The sequence below is a fragment of the Gymnogyps californianus genome, chromosome 1, assembly GCF_018139145.2.
Source record: "Gymnogyps californianus isolate 813 chromosome 1, ASM1813914v2, whole genome shotgun sequence".
Classification (NCBI taxonomy): domain Eukaryota; kingdom Metazoa; phylum Chordata; class Aves; order Accipitriformes; family Cathartidae; genus Gymnogyps; species Gymnogyps californianus.
The window spans coordinates 71,600,529-71,626,023 of NC_059471.1; the positions used below are offsets into that span (position 1 = coordinate 71,600,529).

General features: G+C 47.6%; 1 protein-coding gene across 2 annotated transcripts in view; it reads left to right on the forward strand.

Annotated features, from left to right (window-relative positions):
• Positions 1-8,231: 8,231 nt before the first annotated feature.
• Positions 8,232-25,495, forward strand: part of LONRF2 (LON peptidase N-terminal domain and ring finger 2) — a 36,127-nt gene continuing 18,863 nt past the window's right edge. For both annotated transcript variants that reach the window (XM_050912386.1, XM_050912378.1), the window contains exons 1-2: positions 8,232-8,997; positions 25,217-25,335. In XM_050912386.1, the coding sequence (XP_050768343.1) occupies positions 8,232-8,997; positions 25,217-25,335 (885 nt within the window). The remainder of the gene's footprint in view (positions 8,998-25,216; positions 25,336-25,495) is intronic.

Consider the following 25,495-nt stretch of genomic DNA (forward strand, 5'->3'; position numbering starts at 1 on the left):
GCCATGTAACCTCACTCCTCATCTTGGCTTGGCATCCTCCTCATGCTGCAGGAGATTCGCAGCACCTGGGTTTTCATTCCTGGGGCAGCAAATATCCAGTTTGCCTTCTTGGCTGAGATGCTTGGAGCCAGCTCCCTCTCCAAGTCCCCCAGTGACCATCCAGTGATCTTCCCGGAGCACATGTTTCCACGGCACGGCCCGCTGAGCAGAAGAGCTGAAGGCTCTGACTCAGAAATAGCGATGCCCTGATTTGGACAGTCTGATGAAATTCATCCCCTTGGCCACACCCTGCAGAACAGGATGGCTGACCTTTCTGCTGAAGCAGCCTGCTCTGCTATGGTGACCCAAAATCAGCGTTTAATCAAAATATGAAAAACCACTACACTCTTCTTCCAATACTCACCTTTGCCAAAAAAAAAAAAAAAAAAGGACAAACAGTCTTTGTTTAGGAGGTGCAAACTTGCCTTGTCCTGTCTGCTCTTGACTGGCAAAGAACAACAGACGTGTTATTATTTTGCTATGTTCTCTCCAAATTTTATCTTCCAACCTGCTTATGCGTTTTGTAGGCTGCTAGACTGTTAGGGCCAGGAATGTCATCAGGAGGTTTCTAATGCTTGAGCTGATGATAGCAATGAGATTCAAGGTGACGGGTGCTCTGTGAGGCGCCCACGCTGAACACCTTACCAGGAATCACTTTATAATTTAAATTGGATTGCTGCAGCATGGACTCCCAGAGTATTCCTTGAGTGGGGTCATGAAGACAGCAATCAGTAATTTCCAGGGTGAACAAGACATTGCACTGCTCTACACCTGTAGGAACGTGATCTCTTTTTTGCCTTAACACTGCCAGCTCTTTGCAATGTTTTTTCCATCTGACCCACATTTAATTTTGTAAGCATAATGTCTGGGATTTTCATGAAAATGTGTCATCGGCTGACTCACAGTGAAGAAGCGATCAAAAAGGACAAGAAAGTTTCTTGCAGGCAAAACAGTATCTCATGCGTGCGTCTGATGTTATTCGCCTTTCTCATGTTGGATTGCAACTGACCAAGAATTTTAAAGTGGGGAAAGAAATTCATACTTGAGGTCCAGCTTTGCCTTTGGTGAATCCCAGGCAGCACTCCCAAAACGAAAGCCCCCACACCGCTATTAATGAGGGTAGTACCTGGGCCTCAGCACATGAACTGTGGGAAGCTGTGACAGATAGGATGCTCGAGCACAACACCAGGATGTCCTTCTCCAAGCTCCTAGAAAATCTGTTCCAGAGCACAGTCTCAGAGAAGGCTTGCTGGTGTGTTACACCGACATTGTAAAACTATAGGGGAATCCCTTCTGAAATGGAGCAAAGTGCTATGTTTCAATGGGTCCTTTTTCTGCTAATAGTAGTAGTTGGAAAACAAGATGTCTCTCAGTGAAAAAATGCCATGTGAAAAGAGAGATGTAAGATTATACGTACGCAAAAGTCAAGCATGACAAGAGTGAGATAAAACATCTGAGAAGATAATGATGTCCTAGCAGGACCGGGAGAGAGCGTACCTTGAGAAATGCTGATCCCCATCCGTATTTCCAAGGCAGCCCATCTCCCTGAAAAATGTTTGTGCAGTGTTGCAGAAATGGGAGAGGCCCCCGAATGCCAATAGATGTCTCCTGTACCCATGGAGATGCCACCTGCTGTCCCCACCATCTGGCTGGCCGACCACCTACATGGGTGCCTGGCACCAGAATGGATTTGGGATGCCACCAACTGCAGTGTGCTATCCTGCCTTTTAAAACGAGCTCAACGCCAGATGCGAGAAGGGTCCCTTGCCGTGGTGTGTGTCATCTCACTGAACTTCTGGACACCCTGACGTGACATGAGTCTGGATGACAGCACTTTCCACCCACGTGGGGTAAGTGCTTGGGCTGTTAGCTTTCAGCCTGGTCCCAGGTGCTGCTGCACTTAAGCATGTGCAACAGCCTGAAGGAGTGCGAGTGGGGCTTTGCTAAGCCACAGTTCAAACGGATTGCAACAGAGGTGTAACTTGACCCATTTTCACCACGGATTTGCTTGCAGAACCCCCTCCCGCTGGGTGGGCAAACTGAGCCTGGGTATCCAGAGGTGGATGGAGATCAGCGCCCAACAAGAGGACATCCCGCTCCAACCCTGTGCCTGCCAAAAGCCCTGACAGCGCCAGCAACAGAGAGAAACAGAGGTCTTGCTAGTTCTTCAGGCATGCAAACCAGCACAATGGAAAACATTCGTGATATTCTGAAAATCCAAGCTGATGCTTATTGAACAAGACTGAAAAATTCCTCGACTCGATGCTAGGAACTAGCAAAGCAACTGATGTGGAAAGAGAACTCCTTTGGATGAGCTAACCACGTCCACAGCTGTGTGTGCTGGGATGGCAGCCACTCCCCAGCCCACTGGGCGCTACCCTCCCTGTAACCCTCCGATTAGGAAATAGGTGCTGTCAGGAAAATTTGCAACTGGCCCGTGCCGACTGAGGAGAGAGGCTCAGGCACAACGTAGAGAATTACAAGAGTAAATATTTATTCATGTGCATGAGGTGTCCCAGCCAAATTGGGGCACCCCGAATGTGGTTTTACACAGGATTCTTACACCCTTCAAATGTTCAGGTACAACACGATTTGACTAATCACTAACACCCACACTACCAATTACTAATCATAGTAAAACTTTGTAAAGTAACTATATTTTTGCCACTTTCTTGCTGCTTGTCTATTGATCCAGATGTCCCTGGAGTCAGTCTTGCCAGAGTTACTTATCTAGGAAGCCAGACGACACTGGGAGGGTTTCAAAGACGTGTTAGGGGGGGTAGGATGCTGGCGGTATCTTGGTTGTCCCGGGGTATCCTTTATCCTTCATGGACAGCTCTAAGTTTCCAAGAAGCAAAGTCCTTATTTCCAGGGCTAGGCTGTCCTTTAGTTTGTTTTACTTAAGTGTGAACAATACCAGCCTCCAGTAAAATTTCACTACTTCGTTACATTACCGTGTATAATGTGAACTAATACATATATTAACAAAGTTAATGCGCTTTCATATTATAAAGACTGATTGATATAATAGTTAGGGAAGGGGGTTTTCTTAACAGTGCTTATCTTGTAATGAGGAGCCGCTTGCTCCACGTGGCAGCTATTGGAAGGGAATCCAGTAGTACACTTTAATTGGCTCCGTTTGCATCATAGGATGTGTTAATGATTTGTTGGACAATTATTAAGCTGTTTAATCTTCCAGTCAGCCCATGCAGGATGCAGTTAAGAATAATATCTTTTGTACACGATACACGTGTGTCACGCTGAAAAGACAAGATCCGTCTCCCTGTCTGGGATGTTGCAAGGAAGCATGAGAACCTCCAGAAACAGTCCTAGCTCCTGTGATTCGCAGCAGCTGGATGAACGTATTACACGTCTTCTGGGGGAAAAAATAATCTTCGTTATGTTTAACATCAATAGATTTTAGCTAGCACCTTTTTCATCACTGGCACTACCCTGCAACTTTCTTATAAAAATGATACTTCTGAAAAAAGGCTTTCTTTAAAAAAAAAAAATTAAAAATTTGTATTTCTGCTGTTTCGGCTGGGGCAAATTCTTTAAGCTGACAAAGACTTTAGTAGTTAATAATCATACAGTGACCTTTTCTTTTGAAAGCTGGAAAGCTTGTAATAAATGAGGCAGTGATTAGGGAGGTAGAAAAGCAGTTGAGTGCTGGCTGGAAGGACTGCATTCTGTGCTCTGCCATGGGTTTTCTTTGTGCCAAAGTGTAAGGCATTTACATCATGCCTTGGGAGGGGGATCACTAATTGTATAGCTCTCATTTGCAGAGTGCTCAAGCTGAGGCCCAAACTCAGACCGAAGTCTCAGCACCTCCGTCCAGTTGCAGCTCAGCCAAAGGAAGCTGTACTTCTGAAATAATCTGCGTATCTGAAAAATCGTGTTCTGAAATGTCATCCACGAAATCGAGTGCCCCAAGTTAGTGGCCACTCTGGACTTAATTCACCCGTACCTCAACTTCCCAGCTGTTAAAGGGTGTACTGTTACTCCTTTTGACTCATGCTCTTGTTGAAAATGTAAATATGTGCATATTTGTGAAATATTCCAATGCTGTACCCTGAATTTTATAGAAAAGCACATGGGGAAATTTATAATTCTGCTACTGCAGCAAGGTATGACTAATACAAATTAAAAGGTGCAGGGGACTGCACAGTGACCAGGGAGAACATTACTGTTTGGATGCCCATTAACTGAGTATCTTCTTTCCTGTGGCATGCATCCTGTAGACAAAATAGTATGTGATTAATTAAAATCGTATCAGGTTAATGCATGAAGAAGACATTAAATAAGCATACACAGCGTTAATTATGCTGTATCCTAATTTTTGTGTCTTTGACTTTACAACTTCTGTAACATTTTAGCATGGTACGTGTGTGTGTGCCTGTGCGCTGATTATATCCTAATTAACTTATTCTGAAACAATAAAAGACAGATTTCCTCCACAAGATCATCAAAACAAACTGGAGTTTAACACTTCAAACTACCTTGGAATAGAAAACTGTTAGAGGAATTAAAAATGCCCTCCAAATACGTAAATACTGTCATTTCAAAGTCGCTTCATCTCCTCCTTTCCCCTTCAAGAAAATTCTACCCTGGGGAAAACCCTGGGAAAGCTGAGCCTGGGGAAGAAGTTGAAAATTAGGCTACAAACTTAAAGGAAACCTCGTGTCAACTTTGAAGTGTGTAACAGTGACTCAGTGGAGTAAACACCTGTAATTCTCCCCTTGGAAAGCAGGTGGACTTCTGCATGTTGCTTGAGAGAGCGTGATGAGGGCACTCCTAAGTGGAAGCATGCTATTAACAGGAAAATAATACTGCTAACGGGGAGCACCTCTAACAACCTGCCGCATAGTGGCTAATTTTGAGTGACGGGGCTTTTTTTTTAAGATGATGAAGCCAGCAGAAGTTTTGCGATGGTTTTAGTGCGTACAGGAGGAGGTCCTTCATCTCCTGCAGTAGGCAACATTTCAATCCTATGCAGTAGCTATAGCTTTTCTTCTAATAAAAATTATAAATCAACTTGGGTGTTTCAGTCAGCTTTCAGATCCTTTATGAAAAATCCATTCTGTTTTGTGGCTGTTGCAATCAGTGGCTCGTAGTTTGTCCAACAAGAAGCCATAAACCACACGACCACGTCATGGGGCACCTGTTCCACTGGAACTTCCTGGCCGGAGTCTCCTATGTCACGTTCGCTGAGGTAGGCATACTACCGATAATTTCAGTGAGAAGCATGAGCTTCTTAAGTATAGATCATTAATAATTTTATTTTAGTTTCTTTCCCTCTGTTTCCTGCTGTTTCTTAGGCTGTCATTCTTTCCTGCAAAGTATTAATACTTTGGGGTGGCTCAATGTGGCAATCCACATTTTCATCATCCATCCAAGATCTGTGGCTCAGTGAATTCTTATCGATGTTGCAAAAGGGAGCTGTATCAAAGTGGCTTTGTTGCTCAGATAGGGAAACAGCAGATACAAGTGCAGGGTAGTGCCTTGGCCAGACGTACAAACGAAGCGTGTTCTGGAGCAAGAAGACCTGCAAAAGAACACGGCCCCCAAAATAGGCATGGAGGAGAAGAGCGATGCAGGTGTGCTCAGACACCAGTGGCAAGCAATTCTGTACATGGGAGGAAGGAAAAAGATGGCACGCTGAGTCAGTTTGAACAGCAGCGAGGTAATTTTGTTCCCTCGCAAACAGATGCCTTGAAAAAAACAGAAGCTGCATGCCAAGAGGCTATTGATCACATTGCTAAATAAAGTCATAGCCTCACTTTGCGGTAGGTTCTTCTAGAAGCACCTGCTGAGCGTTGATGAGGAAAGGACCGCAGCCATCCCAGCATGCCGGCACGGCACGACACAAGCGCAGCACCAAATGGAGGGGCTGACTGGCCGTGGTCAATACCACCACCTGAGCCGGCGCCCACCGAGCTGCTTGTCAGAAGGGATGACCGGAAGCGAAGGGCCATCCCGAAGCAATCCCAAGACACGTGGGGAAAAGCGGCGTGGCAGGACGGACTCGCCTGCTCCCTCCTTCCACAGGAGAGCAAGGAAGGCTGCTGGGGACTTCCCAGCCAAAGAGCCTAATGGCCGGGGGAGCGGGACAGGAGCAACCGGCAAAAATGCTGCTGCTCCTTGTCAGGGCCCCAGGAACCAGAGGATAACTCTGGGGGGTGCCTCAAGCGGCGAGTCCACATTTTCATCGTCCGTCCAAGATCCTGTGGCTTGTCCTTTATATGGCAGAGCGGAACTAGTCGCACCGCTTCTGTCCTCTATGCTATGAATCGTGTCCCCAGCTGACTTCAATAAAATAGCAATGGGATTCAATCCCATTGTAATTCCAAGTAAAAATGTCAAGAAAGGGAATGATGAAATAGTGATGGGATGCCGAGGCCAACTTCTGGATACAAACCTTGAGCCAAGGAGGGTGGTGCAAGTGTCAGACCAGTGAGCATCGCTCAAAGAACCATTCTTAGAACCATTAATAGTGCAAAATGGGTAAGTCAGTCATGGAACAACTTAAGGCACACAAATTACTGTTTTGCAAAGCAACGATACTTCTACGGCCATCATCCCCCTGCTTCTTGATTGATGTAGAAGTCCCTGGGGGTGGTCTTGCTACAGTTACCTATCTATGATGCCAGGTAAGGGGAGGGTTTCACAGAGGTGTTGGAGGGGCTGGGATGCTGGCGTTACCTCGGTAGTCCAGGGGTCTCCTTTATCCTTCGTGGACGGCTTTGAGATTCTGAGAAACAAAGATCTTTACCTCCAGGGTGGGGGCTTGTCCTTCTCCTCCTTGCCATCAGCTGGGGTCCTTTGGTCATGACTATTCATGCTTACTTAAGCATGACTATGCAGTATATGATGTAAACTATACATATCTTAGAAAAGTTAATAGGATTTCATACTATTAAGAAAATTGATACAATTTCATACTATAAAGACTAATTGGTACAATAGTTAAGGAATGAGATTTTCCTAACGCGGGCTAAGAGGATGTCATTTGGGGGCTTAAGGCCTAGCAGGAGAGGGGCAAAGACCAGAATACCCTCTGCTGTCCAGCTGCAATCCAAAAAGCAGCAGGACACGCGTACCTCCTTGTTCGACTGACAGGCTCTCCGCTCCTCTGAACGGTTTGTTTACAACTGTGTCTAAAATAAACGTTGCCTATTTTTTTTTTTTTCACTCCTGTTATTCCTGCGGAGCAAGTTGGATTCCTTTCTGACTCACGCATGATTAACTAACTTCCAGCTGCATTATCTTTATTGTTGCTGCCGATGCACAAGCCAGCGCTCAGCACGACTCGCGGATCCCAAGCTGAGCTGGCAAAGCTGCCACTTACAGAAAAGGATTTTTTCTGAGAGTTGTGGGGTTTGGGAAATTTTATTATTATTATTATTATTATTATTTTTATATTTAAGAGACAACACGTGCTCGCTTCTCGGGGACCAGGGAAATACAACCGAACAATAACCGATAACATACCCCGACCCACCCCACGCGGCGCTGCTCGCCCCACGCGGAGGGGCAGCGCCCGGCAGCCCGGCGGCGCCGAGGGGGTCCCGGCGCCGAGGGGGACCCGGCGGCGGCGGCTGCAGCAGCGCCGCGGCCGCCCCCGACGGGAAGGGAAGAGAGGGGAGGGGCGGGCAGCGCCGGCGAGGAAGCGGTTAAGGCCGGGCACCAGGAAACGGGAAGGAAGAGGCTGAGCCCAGCAGGAGCCGCACAGCGGAAACCCCCCCGCCCCACTCCCGCGGCAGCAGGGAGCTGCCGCCGCCGCCGGTGGGCCGGGCGCACGTGCGGGCGGGGCGGCGCGCGGGCACGTGCGGCACCGGCACCTGGCGGCGGCCGCCGGGCGGGCCCGGAGGGAGGGAAGTAGCGCTCCCTCTGCTCTGCCGCCGCCGCCGCCGCCCCGGGGGAGGGCGGTCGGAGGCGGCTTACACAACCGGCCGCCCCTTACATAAGCCGGGAGCCGGGCCCGCGGGGGCGGTGCGAGCCGCCCCCCCCCATCCCCATCCCCTCCCTCCCCTCCGTCGTCCCCCCCCGGGAGCCGCCCCCCTGCTGCAGCGATGTGACCCGCCCCCTCCCTCCCTCCCGTCGCCGTCCCCTCCCAGGAAGGAGCCGGAGTCGGCAGCGCCGCGGGCCCGGCATGGAGTAGGGCGGCCCAGGGCCGGCGGCGCCGCGCGGGCATGGAGCTGGGCCCGGGGCCCTGCGCGCTGCCCCCCGCCGCCGCCGCGGCACCAGCCCCGGCCCCGGCGGCGGGGGGACCCTGCGCCGAGATGCTGCAGGTGGCGGAGGAGGCCTTCCGCGGCGGCAACTTCGAGCTGGCGGCCGAGATCTACGGCTCGGAGCTGGCGGGGCTGCCGCAGCCCGAGCGGGGCCTGTGCCTCCGCCGCGCCGACGCGCTGGCGCGGGCCGGCCGCATGGCCGAGGCGCTGGACGCCTACGGCGCGGCGGCGCGGCTGGCGCGGCTGCGGCCCGAGGAGCTGCGGGAGCTGGCCGAGAGCTTCGCCCTCAGCATCCGTGACAAGGAGCTGCGCCTCCCGCCCTGGGGGAGCGGCGGACCCGGCGGCGGCGGGGCGGAGGGCGAGGGGCTGGGCGACCCGGCGTGCTGCCGCCCGCCCGAGCTCTTCGCCTGCCCGCTGTGCCGGCGGCTGCTGTGCGAGCCGGTGACCCTGCACTGCGGGCACACCCACTGCCGCCGCTGCGCCGAGCCCGGCGACTGCGGCCGCTGCCACCGCCCGCGCCGCCCCGCCGAGACGACCCCCGCCGCCGCCGCCGCGCCGCCATCGCCCGCCGCCCGCCCGCGGGTCAACGTGGTGCTGGGCAACCTGCTGCACAAGTGGTTCGGCGCCGAGAGCCGGGCGCGGCGGCTCCGCGCCGAGGGCGACGCGCTGCGGGAGCGCCAGGAGCTGCCGGCCGCCCTGGAGAAGTACAACCAAGCCCTGGAGATGGGTGAGCGGCGGCGGCGGCGGCGGGGGGAGCGGGAGGGGGCGGTGGAGGAGGAGGAGGAGGAAGGTGCGAGGCGGGGGCAGCGCTGCCTGCCGGCCCCCAGGCTGCCCTCCCGCAGCAGCCGGGCAGGGAGGGGATTTGTAGTGAAGGGTGGGAGAGGGCACCTGGGGGAAGTTTTGAGAATGAATCCTGCCAGCGGGTCTCCTCCCCCCCCACCAAGTGAATGGCTATTTTTGTTCCGCTGTTATTTTTGTCCTTGCTCAGAAGGTGCCTGGCATTTAGCTGCCTGCAGTCGATGACTCATTATGCAGTATTTCTAGAAAACCCGCTTTCCTATTTGTGGGGAAACCATCTTTTAGTAAAGGATACGCCGTAGTGGTCGTGTTAAGCGCTGCCGCGGCTTCGTGGAAGAAATTAGTGTGTGGATCGGATTCATTCAGCTACATGCAGCTGCATCTTCAGCAAAACGTAGCCTTTGAAAACACTTAATGAAATACCAGTAGGCTCAGAAAATTTCCTTTGTCTTACACTGTGCAAAATATTCAAGATAAATCTGCATTTTGACTTGTGGGGATCGTCTGCCCGTGTTTTGAGTGTACCCGCTTTATAGGCATGCAGTATTTCTGTGTGCAAAGTACTCTCTGAAGAGCCTGGGTTTAAATAAAAATGGCACCGTCTGCCTTCCTCCTCTGCCAAACCGATGGCAGCCTTAGTTTATCAAAACTAGGTTGTTTTCAGTCTCTGCGCCGAGTAGTAGGTGGATCCTGCTCGCTTGGTTGTAGCCTTATAGTAATGCTTGTGTGCGTGCGTGCTCCCGGCTTGTTTGCTCTGCAAGCAGTGGGGGTGGTACAACGCCGTGAATATCTAAAACGCCTGGAGAGAGGCAGGGAGCTGGGAAGAGCCGGGATCTCAGCAAATCCCCGGGATCTGCCACTCCTCCAGTCTGAGCATGATAGATGTCCGATTTAATTGAGGAGGAAAGGGGGAGAAAGCCTTGGTCGTGTTAACAGAGATGAAATCCTGCGGGTAAATCTCTTCAGAAGATGAATGTAGAGAAAGCTGTGCCTCTCCTCTGTGGAAGAGCTCCTTCACTACTTTGAGTAAAATTTCTTTTTCTTGTTCCTCGTTTTCACATCTAGGGATAAATGGCTGTCTTTTTTTTTTTTTTTTTTTTTTTTATTTTGCTGGCTACTGTTGTCACCAAATGAGATGGAAAGAGCTTATCAACACCAATGACATGCGGATAAGCAGGCACTCCTTTAATTCAGTGCTGGGAACGCGGGGATAGCTCCGCCAAACCGTGTTCACCTTCACATCAAAATCCACCACTTTTTATACACTTTTTCTGTCAAATCATTGTTACATAAGTTCTTTTACATAAAACGCATAATATGCTCGCTATTAAATTTAACCTTTACTATGATTGGTTTTATTAGTTATATAACCTTATCAATATTTTTAGCCTAAACCAATCATTGGTCAATTTCACTTTACTGATTGGAATCCTTGATATTCAAATCAAAATGGGAAGGGTAAGGGGATTTCCAAGCAGCATAACTGGTATCCATGACAATCTCCTTAGTTTCTTAAAACAAAACAAAAATGCCATTAATTTCTAGTGAAGTTTCTATAGTTAATTGTATCAAACTTAACAAACCTATGCTCTATAACTCTTCTATATATGTAGAATCAAACTTTGATTATTTTATCATTATTTTATCAGATTAATTCGCAACACTGTGGAGAGAAACACACTGTTATGCTAGCCCCTGACTCGCTTTCATTTTTTGCCGCGGTTGCATGATAGGCATCTGAGATACAAGAGTTTGGGATAGCATAACATACTGTCACCTCACAGCTAATGCTGGTTGTGGAAACCATTGCTTCTGCTATTTATTCCACTTTTCCAGCTAGATGTGACAAGTTTTCGGTCCTAGCCGAGTCTCCCTGTAAAACTATTACGCAGTGTAGCTGAAGTAATCCCTATTAAAGTAGGGCAGGACGGAGAGCCTAAGAAGGAAGGTGAAGCAGAGGGAGGGGAGAGGCTTGATGTAGGTCACTGGTGGATACAGTGAGTTTTCAGTAGTGGAGCCTCTTAATGTTTTGGGTTCAGGGTCCCACTGCTGGGGAAAACAGCACCTGGTCAATGAAGTAAGTGCTTGACGTGATTTTTAGAGAACTGTTTCTCACTGTCGCGTGTGCTGCTTGCTCTGTCTGCATAGGGGTGAAAGTAGAGGGAAGACTGTAGTGTGCTGCTAGCACTCTCGCACAGCCTGTCCTTCCCCCTCCTGTCCCTGGAGCACTTATCTCCAGCAGTGGCTGCTGTGTGTCAGGGTCTCGAGATAACTCCCTTGCAGTGTCCTTATTTGTGTCTTCTGTGATTTCCCAAGCATGCTGGGAATCTGTTCAGAAACTCCTCGCTCTGTCAGTGATGCTAAAATTGCTTAATAAGATTTTTTTTTTTTAAATTCTAATTAAAAAATAATAGCAGGTATCTTGCTAGGTTTTGAAATCCTAAAACCATAGGCTGACATGTTGTAACTTCCCCGTAGCGGATCCAAATTCCTGTTGCTGAAGGGCAGCCCACCCCCCAACCCTTCACCTTTTTTCCTGTTTTGTGTGTGCTGATGCCATTTCTCCCAGGTCGAACTGCTGTCTGAGCCTCACATTCTGAAATTCTTACCACATGCTCATCAGGTACTGCCTTTTGGCTTGCTGGAGTTGCCTTCTTGCTTTCCAGCCAACTATTGCAGTAAATAGGAGAAAAAAAAAACCATGGCTGTTTCCTAACTGTTCAGTACTTCTTAAGTGTTAGCATATGGGCGACTTGAAATGCTTATGAGCCACTGTCAGGTATTTAAGACTTCTAATGTGTGAAAAAGTAACTGCTTTTTTTAACTTCCAAATGCTTATGTATTACTATTGAGAGTCAAGGGCGTGGGTATCCTTGTAATTTCTTTTTAGAGACTGAAGGCACATGAATGCATTGATTATACAATTGCTGCATAAAGTTAGGTAAAACTCCAGCCTTCTTGGCAGGACACATGGTTCAGTGGGATTTTTTTACTGATGTTTCTTGTGGAGTACTTTCCTGCTCCATCTGCAACAACTGGCTTTGTGTGATGTAATACTAAAGCAAGTTTTCCAGTTACCGGTCACTTCTCTCATTCTGGTTGTGACCTTCTGTCTTCTGATTTGCATTTTAGTTCTTGAGGTGCTTCAAGTCTAAACTATAAGAGGCTCCTGTCACGTAGCCAGTACACTTATTGCCAGTACAGTCTGGAATATCTGCTCCTAATTTCAGGTCTAAGAAGAGGTCTGCATGCCTTCAAGTTGTCAACTTTTTCCAGTTGAACTAGTTAGTCTTGCAAAAGCTTACTCTTAGCAAGTATGTTCATCTTTTGTCCTTAACTATTGGATCTACAATGGCACTGCTGCTCCCATGTTCGCTCTGATAGAGTCTGCTATGGATTCAGGTGTGGTTGTGTGGGGTTTTTTGTTCTTTTTAAGAAAATCAGCTTTACTGTTTGATCCTTCTAGTCCTCTTGAGGTGCCCACAGCGTTGTTTAAAACAGCAGAAATCACCAAGTCGGTGGCTTTTTTGCTGCCATAGACATTGGAATAGATCCGTCATTATTGCAAGGTATCTAATTACCACAGCTTCAAAGCAAGCACATGTCAGGCTGCTTGAAAGGAAGCATTTGTTTCCAGCTGGATTGCTCTTTGTGCCAAGCTTTATGTTGTTCAGCCATCATAATATCAAGTATTGTCCAAATCTCGCTCTCAGGGCTGTTCCCCACACAGATGAAATTCAGAGAGCTGGGGTATCAGAGGTGGGCTTCCTCTCTGCCACCCTTTCTCTTTTACCTGGTCTTCTGATTATATGAACTCTTAGGTCAATTAAACTGAAAATATATTATGATATATGCGTGCAGAGTTGGTTTGGGGTGGTTTTTTTGTTTGTTTGTTTGGGTTTGGGGCTTTTTTTGTGCAGTAGGTGCTTTCTGCACCCTTTTTCCTCTCACCTGCTGCTCTCTGATGGAGATGCTCTCTGGAGGGACTGTGCCTGGGAAGAATACAGTTGTTCTTGTGTATCCAGGCTTACAGACCCTTTAAGCTGTGTGCCTGAAACTAAAGGAAGCTAGATTTCAGTGACAAATTAATGTGGGTATTTTGAGGATGTACTTTTGGGAGTTTGTTTTGGTTTTTTTTCTTTCTAGAAAGCAATTCCCAGTTACAGAGGTAGCAGGTGGCTGTTGCTTCATAGGGAAAATAATGAATAGGGCTTTTCCCAAGTACCAAGTGTAACTTTATATGGCCAAAGACTGTATCATGGCAGGGTTGGAGCATGACAACAAAGTTCACTCTTAGGGAACAGTATTTATCAAAAAAATACTATCTTATGCAGGCCAAGTAGGAGCATGTTGCACACTTTGTGCTAGTCTGCTGGTTTTAAAATTAGATGCTATACAGCTATGAAGGAGACTGAGCTCTCCTCGTGGTGAGGGCGCGCTCATAAGCAAACACACGCACAGAGCGTGAGACGGTTTGGGTGGCAGTGGCTCCTGCCTTCAGCTGGCATTTCTCTGTGCCCGTCTTTGTACTGAGACAGGCTGTCAGCATCCTGCGCCTTTCCTGTAAATAAGCCTGAAGATGCCTGCTTGGAGATAAAAAGCCCGGCGGGGCAGTCCTCTGGCTCCTGTTGCTGCTGCCGTTTTTGTAACGGCGCTGGTTCCTGAGCTGTGTTGGCAGTTACAGGTCTTGGGTGGTCTCTCAAGCCTGCACGCAGGGCTGTGGCTCTGCTGGGAAGGGCTGCGCCCGCCTGACCCTAATCCCGAATGAGCTGCTTTGGGTGGGGAGGGATGGCCATGCCCTGGCTCCTGCAGCGCAATGAAGCAGGTGCTCGCTTGCCTGCTGCGGCTGTGTAAGTGTGCCTGGCTCCCAGCAGAGTGGCACACATCGTATCTGGACACCAGCGTGCCAGGACACCACGTTTCTGTGTGAGGCATGTTGGCTCTGGCATGTAATTACCCACCGCTGCAAAGTCTGCCAAGCCTGAGAAGTGTCGCTGCCTCTGGAGAGCAGTAAAAGCCGCAGCAGTCCCTCGGAGTGGTTGTTTACTTCTGGTGTGATGGGCTCTTTCTGAGCAGAAATAGGTTTCTCCTGGTAGGGGGGATAGCTGATGCATGTAGCTGCTCAAATTGCCCAGCATTTTAATTCCCGCTCCCCCCCCCCCAGGGTTCAGAATAAGCATGTAGGAGATAAAGCTCAGCTGTATCAGAGCTTTAAAAACACAGTGGAGTTAAGGATAGATATATGTGCAAAGGGGGCCTTTTCTTCCTAAGTCTTCTACATGGATCTCCGTTTCCAGTGGATAAAGGACGGTGCAGGAAAGGCCAAGGAGAGGAGGTGAGTTTGTATCAAGCCCAACGTAGTGTCAGAGGTAGCGTGCTGCAGGGCAAGCGAGGGAGATGCTGCTGGCTGCTGCCTGGGTGCTGGAGATGCTCTCTCATCTCCTGGGGTGGAGAGCCGCAAGCTGACTCCCAGCCTGTGGGGTGGTGTTTGGGGCGTTGCTAGAAATAAAATGTAGGAGCTTTCCTGAGGTTTGGTGGAAAGAGGAGGATCTGCCTCTCTTGGCCAGACCTCGGGGGAGAGAGGTTTCTGCCCTCTCGTCCCAGTGGAAGTTCACCATAAATTGGCCTGATCCAAAAGAAAGCTTAATGTGGCCACTCAGCACTAATTTATTTTGTGGTCAAGCAATTCATGGAAATTTATCTGGCGCTTTCCAAGTTCTCCCTTCATAAGAATTGAATTGAGGGGGTAGGGCAGGCCAGGAGGCAGTAGAAAAGAGCCATAAAGGGAGCATTGGGCGTGCGAGGATGAGGTCTCAGGCCAAAATGTGCCTGTTCTCAAGCAGATGGAGCCTCTTGGGACGGTGTCAGTGCTGGCTCCTGCTCCCCAGCCTTGCTCACTGGGCTGTTTTAGGTAGCGTGCTGGGGGTTCGCCTGCTCAGGGTCACGGTACCCCCGTCACCCTCCCATGCCAATTATTGAGTTTGTGTAGTGAGGGGCTTGGTGTTGCCTGCATGCTCCTGAGCTTGTGGCCACTGCTTTGCTCGGGTAGCAAGTGGGGTGGTTTGACCTCAGTATAGAGTATCTGCAAACCGTAGTAGCCTTCTTGTCTTATCCTATCTCCTCTGGTCTATATAGACAGTTGTTCACGTTGGTGGGTTTGGAAACAAATTCAGTTACACTGCTCTTGGCGTACTGGCTAGGTAGGTGGGTAGTTGATGTGTATCTTTGGCTTTTCCTTCCCTTCCGCATCTCCTTTGCTTTGGTAATTCTCAAATAGGTAAAAAAAACTAGCAGTGTTGCACAGAGAAAATAAGCGTGTCTTGCTGCATCTCTTAACCTTCCATACTGGCTGTCAAGCTGTTAAAGCTACAGACCTTCAGTGCAAGTTCATTCAAGAGCAACTGCCATGGATTTTCCTGCTAGTTAAATGCCAGGTTGTGGGATTGCACTGCTTCTTGGAGAGCATGGCATGGGTAAACTTCCAACCAAGCATTCTTGGGAGTTGAACTGAGTGCTTACAGCCACGGGTAAGATAGCTATGGGCAGGTGTTTTGCCATGCCCCAAAAATTATTTGCTGGGCCGTTTTCCTTCCAAGCCTGCTTCTGAGTTGCTTCAGATAAGGGGGAAAACAATGATCAGAACTTCTTGGTGGGGTGGTGGGACATCCTCTTGGTGCTATCCTACTGCAGACCTGATGGTTGAAGGGTTTCTGTGTTAGTCATGCGTCAAGGTCAGAAGCAGCAAAAAAGAGTCCCTGTCTGCAAAGGGAAGCTGCTGAACTCTCTTTAGAAAGCTGTTCTTAAATTTTTATAAAGGTGTCTGATGCCATAGTATGTGTTTTATGAATTCTGCCGCTGTTTTCTAAGGACTTGTGCTCCTTAGTGATGCACTTGCACTGAAGTTGTGTAGTTCAAAGAAAATGCTAGAGAGCGTCCACATGCACCTGTATGCGAATTATGTGTATTAAGTACACTTTAATGGTCTTTTCTTTTGTACACTGTTTCTGGAAGATTGCTGTAGAAGATAAGGTAGGTTGTCTTTTTCTGATGTGGTAAAAAAGAGATTGACCGAATCTTCCTTTCTCACAGGGTCTTGGGAATGCTTTCTGGTTTCCAGTAGTAAAGAAGTAAGTCTTTGATGTTGTGCCAGCCATTTAAAAAAAAAAAAAAAAGTGCCATGGTAGACAGCTGTCATGACTCGTGGAATAGCAAATGGTTCATTCATTCTAATAATTTATCAGAAGAATATTTAATTTTGTAGCTTCTAAAGGAAAGTGTGACTTCTAAGTGAAGAATGAGAAGTAGTCTTTCTGAAATTACATGCTACAAAAAAATAGTAGATGCTTACTGCTTAGAGGATTTGTGCTAAAAAAGGAACTTTCCCATCCGTCTGTAAAAACGCCTCTTGGAATCTGCTTAAAGCATGTCTCCAAAACCTGTTTGTTCTGTTTTACAGGGGCAGAAGAACGTGTAAAAGTAGGAGTCAAGGTTACCTAGAGACTGTTGCAGTAGTCTGAGTGTTATTTTTAAACATAAAATATTTTGCAGACTTCTGTCCCTCAGCCCCCCCTTTTTTACTCAGGTAGTACTTGAAAAATAGTAGTAAATACATCATATATAACACCACTGGAAACGTGTCAGTACTTTGGAGCCTGAGCTCCTATTACTCCTGATTTGTAAAGAGCTTGTGGTTGAAAGCTCAGATCCTGTAGTTGGATCTCTGGAAGTTTTGCCCACTTGCAGGGGTCTGCTGAAGGCAGGGGCTTTGCAGGGCTGCGAGACTAGGGCCGTGGTGGACAGGAGGCTTATCCATCACGGGCACAAAGGGGAGGAGGCATCATGCTGTACAGTAGACAGTCTTTGGGTGTGTTTTTTTTAAGTAGTTAATGTTGCTCATGTAACTTATAGTTATGTACCACTAAGGGTATTTCCCCCCCTCCATGTATGTAACCCAGATGTAATTTGCTATAAATAATTGAACTACTTCAGCAATCCTAGAGAACGAACTATACCTGTGTATCAGAAAGTCTGAAGAATTTTTGAAGTCTCTTCAAACAGCATATTCTCTTGTTCTTTTGCTGTGATAAAGTATAACAGGATGTCTTCTGCTTTTGGAAGAAGACATTCATAGAACTGACTTGCGCTTTCTAATCTTAAAATTAGTAGGATACTGCACCACTCCTTTTTTACAAATGTATTAAGTGATTGGCTCTATTTGAGGAGAGAAGCAGTGAGGTAATAACTGAGAAACAAGAAGGTCCTTTTTGCGACTTGCAGAGTCAGAAATTCTGCTCTGAAATAAGCTTTAACTGGAAAAAGAGAAGGTTATAGAGACCTGGAGAGTAACTGGTAGAAATGTAGCTTATGGACTGATCATGACAGTACAGAGGGCAACTAGGTTATTACTGGTAAAGTCATATTATGATAGAATATCTGGCTGTAAATTGATCTTGTTAACTATGATCATGGCAGACCTACTTCGCTGGTCCTGCCTGGCTGTGAAGCACAACGTGTCTTTGGAGTCTCCTTGCAATCACAGGTTCATGTGCACCTAGCACAGCTCCATGTTTCTGTGGGGGGTCAGGACTTTTCCTTGGGTGCTTTGGACATCGGGCAGGGAGTTGACGTCTTGGGGTGTTTTGTTTTGGTTTTGAAGCTTGCTTGTTATGTCTTCATACTTCAATCTGTAGGCATCTTGCTTTGGGACAGTCTCTGTACCTGCTGTTTGACAGGGTACTTCAGTTCTGACTGAGGCTTTGGTAGGAAACCTTACCCAAATCCCAAACTAAATACTGGGGAACTAGTAAGCATTGAAAATGAGTCACATTTGTGTACTTAATGGTTTTATTATACTAGTGCCAAGCAGCCACTGATAGACTTGGGGTACATCACCTGAAGCAGTGCCCAAATGTCCAAAGGGAAGAGTGGGAACTGAAAATACAGAGGGGAGGTGTTGATGCATGCTATTTTATCTGGAAAGAGTAGCATGCATCTAACAAAGTGTTGAAAGATTAGGATTTGGATAGGAGGGAGCAATGATCTAGTATATTACACTTAGCTCTATGCTGGGACATTCCTGAATTGAAGACTTTTGCTGTACCATGCAATTCATCGCTTAATGGGTTTGTAAAGAAGGTTATCATTGGTTTTGCAGTTGTGGAAATGCAAACTAAACCATAGGTTAATGTAATCGGTCTGGCATGCTTCTGCCTCATGAGGCTAGAGGTACAACGTGAAAGCAAGGACGCAAAGTTAGCAGCACCTTCTTTGTAGCAGCTCTTCTGCCAGGTAGCATATAACTTCCCTTACAGTGTTTCTCCTGAGTAATGATGGGAGTAGTGATTAGCTGTGCTTAGTGGTGATGACAGTCCAGGTTTAAATAACGTATGGAGCTTCCTTGCTGAGGACTTAGTGAGCCTGAAATAAAACTGCTGGGAATCTAAAGCATTTTGTCCAGCACAGAAAACTCTGTGTTCTTAAGTCTGGGCTTTTGAACAGCAAAATACAGAGGCCTGGAGAGAAGTTAGTTCAGTCTTAAAATTGTATGATCTTAAGAATAATCCAGCTCATCTGTTGCTAGTGTCTTTTCTTTCAGTCAAAGTGATAATACAAGGGAGTTTCTTGATGTCTCCCTGTCCCCCAGACCAGAGAGCACCTAGGTAAGCATGCTGCAGGGCAAAGAAGCAAGCAGGTGGATGTCCTGTATCTTTGGGTGGGAAGGCAAGGGGAGAGCATTGCTGCTTCAATTCTGCTAGTGAAGTGGTGGCTGCAATTTGTCCACCCCAGTTTAAATAGGTCTCCTGCTTTTTCATCTCGGTGTGCTGTGCGCTTATGTTGCTTGTAGAGGTGAAGTCCCAATCAGGCGTGGACCAGCTCTGTAGCTGCTTGGTGCAAATGAGCCATACTGGGGCTCTCTGGTGGTGTCTGAACCAGCTTCTCCGTGGAGGTGACAGGAGAGAAAACTTTGGCTTGGGGTGGCTTTTTGAAATTTGTAATGAGCACTTCTGAAGGAAGAAAAACATGAGGAAAAATACTTCAAGTCTGCATGAAGATAAAAGAAAATAAAATAAATAGAGCTTCATGGGAGATAGACTCCATCAGAGGAGGTGATGTGTTTTATTACACTGGCTGTGGGCAGTGTGAGTGTGGATGAGGAAGGAGGCCTTTGCACGTGCAAACCAGCTGCCGCCTGGTGGTGCAGGCTCCAAGTGGAGGATGGTGGTGCCCCGCACTCCTCCTCGCCCCAGCCTATTTCAAGAGCTCCAAAACTGGTATGCTGCTGTGTCTGCCAGCGTTGGTCACCTGGTGGAAATAGGTGTTATGTTTGCCTGCAGAGCACTATTTGCAAGTCCCTGCTTCATAATGGCAGTGGAAGGGTGCATGGTTGCAAGAGTGGGCTTACGGAGGAAGAGGCTTCTTCGCTTGCGTCTTCTGTGCGCTAAAACCTCTTGCGCGCTTCCTCTGGGGTCTTCGGTTACTTCACCTCCTGAAGACTGCCAGTGATGTAAATGCAGGGAGGAAAAGCCATGATACTCAGAAAATAGTAATTTTTTTTAAAAATCCAGTTATTAATCCAATTAAAGCAGACTGATAAGTGAGAAAACATGGTCTTGGTGATTGCAAGTATGCCATTGTACTGGTTTTGCCTGGGGTATAGTTAATTTTCTTCATAGTAGCTGGTATGGGGCTGTGTTTTGGATTTGTGCTGGAAACAGTGTTGATAATACAGCGATGTTTTAGTTACTGCTGAGCAGTGCTTGCACAGAGTCAAGGCCTTTTCTGCTTCTCACACCACCCCACCAGTGAGTAGGCTGGGGGTACACAAGAAGCTGGGAGGGGACGCAGCCGGGACAGCTCACCCCAACTGACCAAAGGGATATTCCATACCATATGACATCATGCTCAGCATATAAAGCTGGGGAAGAAGGAGGAAGGGGGAGATATTCGGAGTGATGGCGTTTGTCTTCCCAAGTAACCGTTAGGCGTGATGGAGCCCTGCTTTCCTGGAGATGGCTGAACACCTGCCTGCCGATGGGAAGTGGTGAATGAATTCCTTGTCTTGCTTTGCTTGTGTGCGTGGCTTTTGCTTTACCTGTTAAACTGTCTTTATCTCAACCCACGAGTTTTCTCACTTTTACCCTTCTGATTCTCTCTCCCATCCCACTGGGGGGAGCGAGCGAGCAGCTGTGTGGTGCTTAGTTGCCAGCTGGGGTTAAACCAAGACAGCCATCATGTTCATTGTCCCTCTTAATAAGTTTTGGGAAGCTGACTCTGGTTTTCATCTTTGCTGTGGAATGAAGTTTTATTTGAATGTCCTGAATGTCTTTACTGCTTCTATTAGTTATTTTATCAAGTGTGCTCCTTCCTCTGCACCACCACTTCCCCCAACCCCTGTGCATCCACTTTTTTGCATGGACTTGTCATGCTTGCATGAAGTCTGGAGGAGAAAAACTAGCTTGCTATTCAGTTAATTACTAAACCTTGCTAATTTCTCACTGAAATGAAAATAAATGTTGCATATTATTTTTCAAGCTTATGAAAAGGCTTTCAATACTGAATTGTTCAGAATTGAATGCATAACGTAACAAAGCAAGTAAATTTTCTTCCTCTCTCCAGGGACAGAAGTTTCTTTAAAATGTGGGAAAAATTTCCCCTGAAGTCCTGCACAGGCTGACTCTTACTAGCAAGAGTGAAAGGTGTTTTTGTGATGACACTGTTTCAGTTCTACTCGTGCATTCAGGAAATATGCTTAGGATTGAAATAGAGTTGACTAAAACATGCTTTTCTAGGAAGAAACATCAGATAAGGAGGATTAAGGAGTTCTAGCAACTTTAAACTTGTTCTTTCTGTGCTGAGTTCCTGGAAGAAATCTCAGCAGTAGTTTATTACAGTAAAACTTTTATCGTCATCTACGGTCAGTTTGGCAAATTCTCTTAATTGCTCAAATTGCCTTCCTGGCACAAGGAGATTTTGGGGAGTCCTGTTCTCCTGTCAGCCTCCCGAACTTAAGCAGCATAATTTTTTAAAAACTTGAATGCTTGGGCATATCTGGAAAAGTAATTTTGGGTGTTAGTTTCTGCGTAAGTAAAAGCGCAATCTAACGAACATCTGCAGATGAGTGCAAAGGTGATGTGAGCAGAAAGTTAACGATTTTGGAAAATCCAAGCTGACAACCACACTCAGGGTAGGCAATACTTGTCAGTCCCAAGGAGGGTCCAGGAGACAGAGAGCCACCAAGCCCCTTGGCTCTGGGCGCTGCTTGGGCTGGGGTTTGTCTGGTGCCGTGGGATTACGGCTGGGAGGGAGGGAGCGAGCCGCATAGGAAGGCTCCCAGGACCTGTGGCTCCAAGGAAGTCTCTGTGTCCCAGCTGCCTGGAGCCGCAGATCCTGGGAGCCTGAGCAGTGGATCCCTGATGCTGACAAGGACATAAATTTTACTGTGCAGCTGCAGGCTCCCAGAAGAGTTTGATTCAGGAAATGCCATCTGCTGGTATTGTGGAAACAGTAAAATTTTCTATGCTTTTCTTTTTTAATTTGGCCTGAAATAGTAAGTCATTTCATAAAAGAAATCTTTTCTTCTTTAACCTCCAGAAGAAAGAATGGGTGCATTATTTTCAAACAAACTATCGGCTATTGTGTGACTTTTTATTTTTTTCCAAATAAATTTGACAGTTCTTATAGTATACAGGCATCTAGCAGCATTCACAAACTCTGTATGTCCTCAAGCCCTTTCCATCCACCTTCTGTGACTAATTTTTTTCGCCACGGCACATGCAGTAGTGTGGAACAACTCGATATCATGGTGCTTATAGAAACCCTGTAGTTATTTAGGCTGTAGCTGGACATTCACTTTTTCTTCCCACTTCCACACGTGCCCTAAGTTGGAGTCAGCCAGCTGATGCCACAGTTCCACTGACAGAGAATATGAGGTTTCAGTCCATCTAGCCTTGCCCTGGGACCAGCTGTGGACCCTCCCGGGACGGTCCTGCTGGCAGCAGGAGGCTGGGGGCAAGGGGACCGTGGGTTGGGCGCGAGCCGGCGAGCTTTCGGGCTGTGCTGCCGTGTCTTGGAGTGGGGTGAGCTTGAATGGAGGCGGCTGGGCACCGCTCCAGCTACGGCGTCTTGTCTAGCTGCTTCATCTTCCTATACAAAAACCTGTTATACTATAGTATCATAAATACCGCGCTCTTTAGCAAAGCTGTTGTGTTTGGGTTTTTTACCCCCTTTCTCTCTCTGTTAACTAAACATTCCTTGCCAGTTACTCATTAAGATGGGCCACACCTTACGCTTTCTGATTGAGACTTAGCGAACAAGAGGTACAAGCCCTGAATACATGTAGCTTTTTCGGGTTTGCCTTGGGGTTGGTTTTTTTCAGTAGCTTGTTATTTTCCCCTTCATGTTGTGAGAGCCTTTGGACTTTGCTTTGGGAGGACTTGCAGCCTTTGCCGCACCGTTGTGCTCTGTGGTGGCTTTTTTTGCTTAAAACTTTTGCAGTGGAGAAAAGATCACGAAAAAGAGCCGATGAAGCTGTTTTCTCTCTGAGTCTGCTGAATGTATGAACCGTGCTGAATTGTGTGCTGAAAAGCGCTAGGAAGCGTCAGCGTGGCTGAAATGTGCAGTGGTGAACAGAAGCAGGAAGCTGGCTTGCCTGCCTCCTAATCTCCCACTGCTTCCTTTCCCACATGGTGCCAAAAAATACCCCACCCAGCGCTCTGCCTGGCTGCTGAGGCACCTACCTCTGCTTACTGCGTCTGCCCCCCTCCCCATACTCTGCACAAATACCCTGCAGCAGATACGATGATGGAAATACAGAGTATGCGTTCATATTTAATACAAGCAGAAGACACAGGCTGCTTAAATGGTAGCTAAATTAAATAATTTCATATTTAAGCATCTACTAGAAGAAAAAAAAGCTTGCTTCTGAAGATCTTAGGTTAATTGTTTTCAATGTCATTTAACTTGCAGTCTTTTTAAGAATTATCAGCTAGAAATGTGGATCACTGCAGCAGTCTGCATGTGTCATAGTTAAAAAACCAAACCAAGACAAAAATGAACAAAAAAAACCCACCCTGCGCAGAATTCCACAATGTGAACAAGCTTTTGCAGAGCTCCTTATTTTAGGTGTAGTCTCCAGCCATCACTGTCTGGGACCAGTGGGGCAGCATCACCCCTGGTACATCGTTCTGCAATTAGTATATCTGGCATCAGTCCACACTACAGCCAAAAAAGGCAGCAGCCCTTGCTGCTTCTTTCTTTCGCATCCCTTGTCCTGGCACTCGCATTTGCGTGGCTGTACAGTGAACCAGTTGAGGGGAAACTGATCCTCTTAAACCTTTTTATTTATTTGTTTTTATTGGATTAGCTTTCAGTCAATTGATTCCTTGCTCTGGTTCTCTGTGCAACCACGCGAGCCTGGCTTGCCGCACGAGCGCCAGCGTCAGCTCAAGGGAGGGGAGGAGGCGGGAGGGGGACATGATCTTGGGCCATCCCTCCTGGTAGGTGCTTGAACTTAATGAGTGGTGGCACCTGCAGCAGTTACGTGCTTGTTCTGTGTATGCATGCACGCGGGCGTGTGTGCCCAGGCTTCGTATGGGCAATACGCTCTTACTGAGGACGTGTTTAGGATGTTTGCGCTGAAGTGAGATGCAAACAATGAAGCCAAAGCAGGCTGGAGAGAGCAGGAGAGGTATGGAGACAAGAGCCCTGCGTAGGGACACTCAGGAGGTGACACTTGCAGGAAAAGTCTTGAGAGAGTTAGCTTGGAGGTGAAGTTTAAAATTTGTAGAAATGAGGCAGTACTGTCTCTCAGCACACCTTGGAGCCTTTTTAAAGTTTAATCCCAGTTATGACAGTTTTAACCAACTCACATTTGGGTAAGGGTTACTGCACTTAGCTGCCACCATCCAGCAGCCAGCTTCCAGCCCTCTGGAGGCCTTTCCCAGCACATGAAGGTCAAGAGTGACCAAGAGCAAATTGCGCCTAAATCTCATCTCCTAAGATGAGATAACTGCTTTCGTGGACAAAGGCAGAGCGTTGTTTGGGGCTTAGCGTGTTTTTGCAAGGCTGCTGACGCAGCCTCCCACAGTATCCTCCTGGCCAAGGTGGGGAGGTAGCGGTGGGAGGGGTGGAGAACTGGCTGGACCATCGGGGTGGTGGTTAGTGGCTTGAGGGCTGCTGGGCAGGTGGCTACCAGTGGCATTGCTCAGGTGTTGGTAATGGGGCTGATGCAGTTCAATGCCTCATTAACCTCCATGAGTGGGCAGAGCGCGCTGTCAGCAAGTTTGTCCATGACGCCAAACGGGGGGAGGAAGAAGTGGTTGATGTGCTGGAGGGCAGGGCTGCCATTCGGACCAACAGCCTGGGGCATGGGCTGACCAGTCTTGCCTACTTTAGCAAAGGCAAGTGCGCCTGGGACGGAATAATCCCGTGCAACAGGACAGGCTGGGCTAGACAGCAGCACTGCAGGAAAGACCTGGAGGTCCTGGTGGACAAGCTGAACATGGATCAGCCAAAGTCTTTCTGTGGTTCTATGAAATTTTATGCTGGAGGAAGATTTCCATCTTAAAATGTGTTATAGAGACCTTAGGAAAGGACAGAATAATAATCCTTGAGATGTTCATAATCTACGCAAACTGAAGGGTTCATGAATATGTGGGTACTGAGGCAATGTGTGTGTTCATGAGAGGTTTGCCTGCCCTGAGGAGGGCAAAGGTACAGTGGTGGCAAGTGGGCATGAAATGTGAAGGCTGCATGCATTTTTCTTAATGAGTGGCTTACAGCTGAAGTCCTATGTTGGTGATTTCTTTCAAGCAAAGCCACACTGTGGGGAGAAACACTTGGGGCTTTTTTTCTTTTTGCTTTAAGTGTCCTGTAAGCAAGGTGAGGGATAGAGCAGGTGGCATCCTGTATGTGAATACGAAATCTGTCCTCTGAGATAAAACGCAGAGGTTGCTTCCAGGCTGAGAGGCATATATTTTAAGAAGGAAAGAAGGAAGGAATTGCCTCTTTTTCCATTACAGGAGAGTATAAATGTAACTGTTACGCAGTAGTGCTTTTTAGGTTACTCTGGCTGGAAATTAGGTTACTGTATTTAACGCGTCCTAGTGCTTCTTTTAATGGAGTTCCTTGCAACCATCTTTGTTTTCCAGCTCCTTGCAAGTGTTCACTAATAGCACAGCGAGCAGAACTCTGTACGTTGATGAAAAACTACCAGCAAGCTCTTCACGACGCGGATGTCCTCTGCCGAAACAAACCCCACTGGCCTGCGGTACGGTGCTTGCATGTCGTAAAGACCAAAATGAAAACTGCTTGTTCTCGGGGCTTCTCTCTGTGGTGGGGACGCTGCTGCTGAGGGTGTTGTGGAAGAACATCGTGGCATTAACAGAGCTGGAAATGTCTACTGAAAGCTAAGTTCTTCATAAGACAAG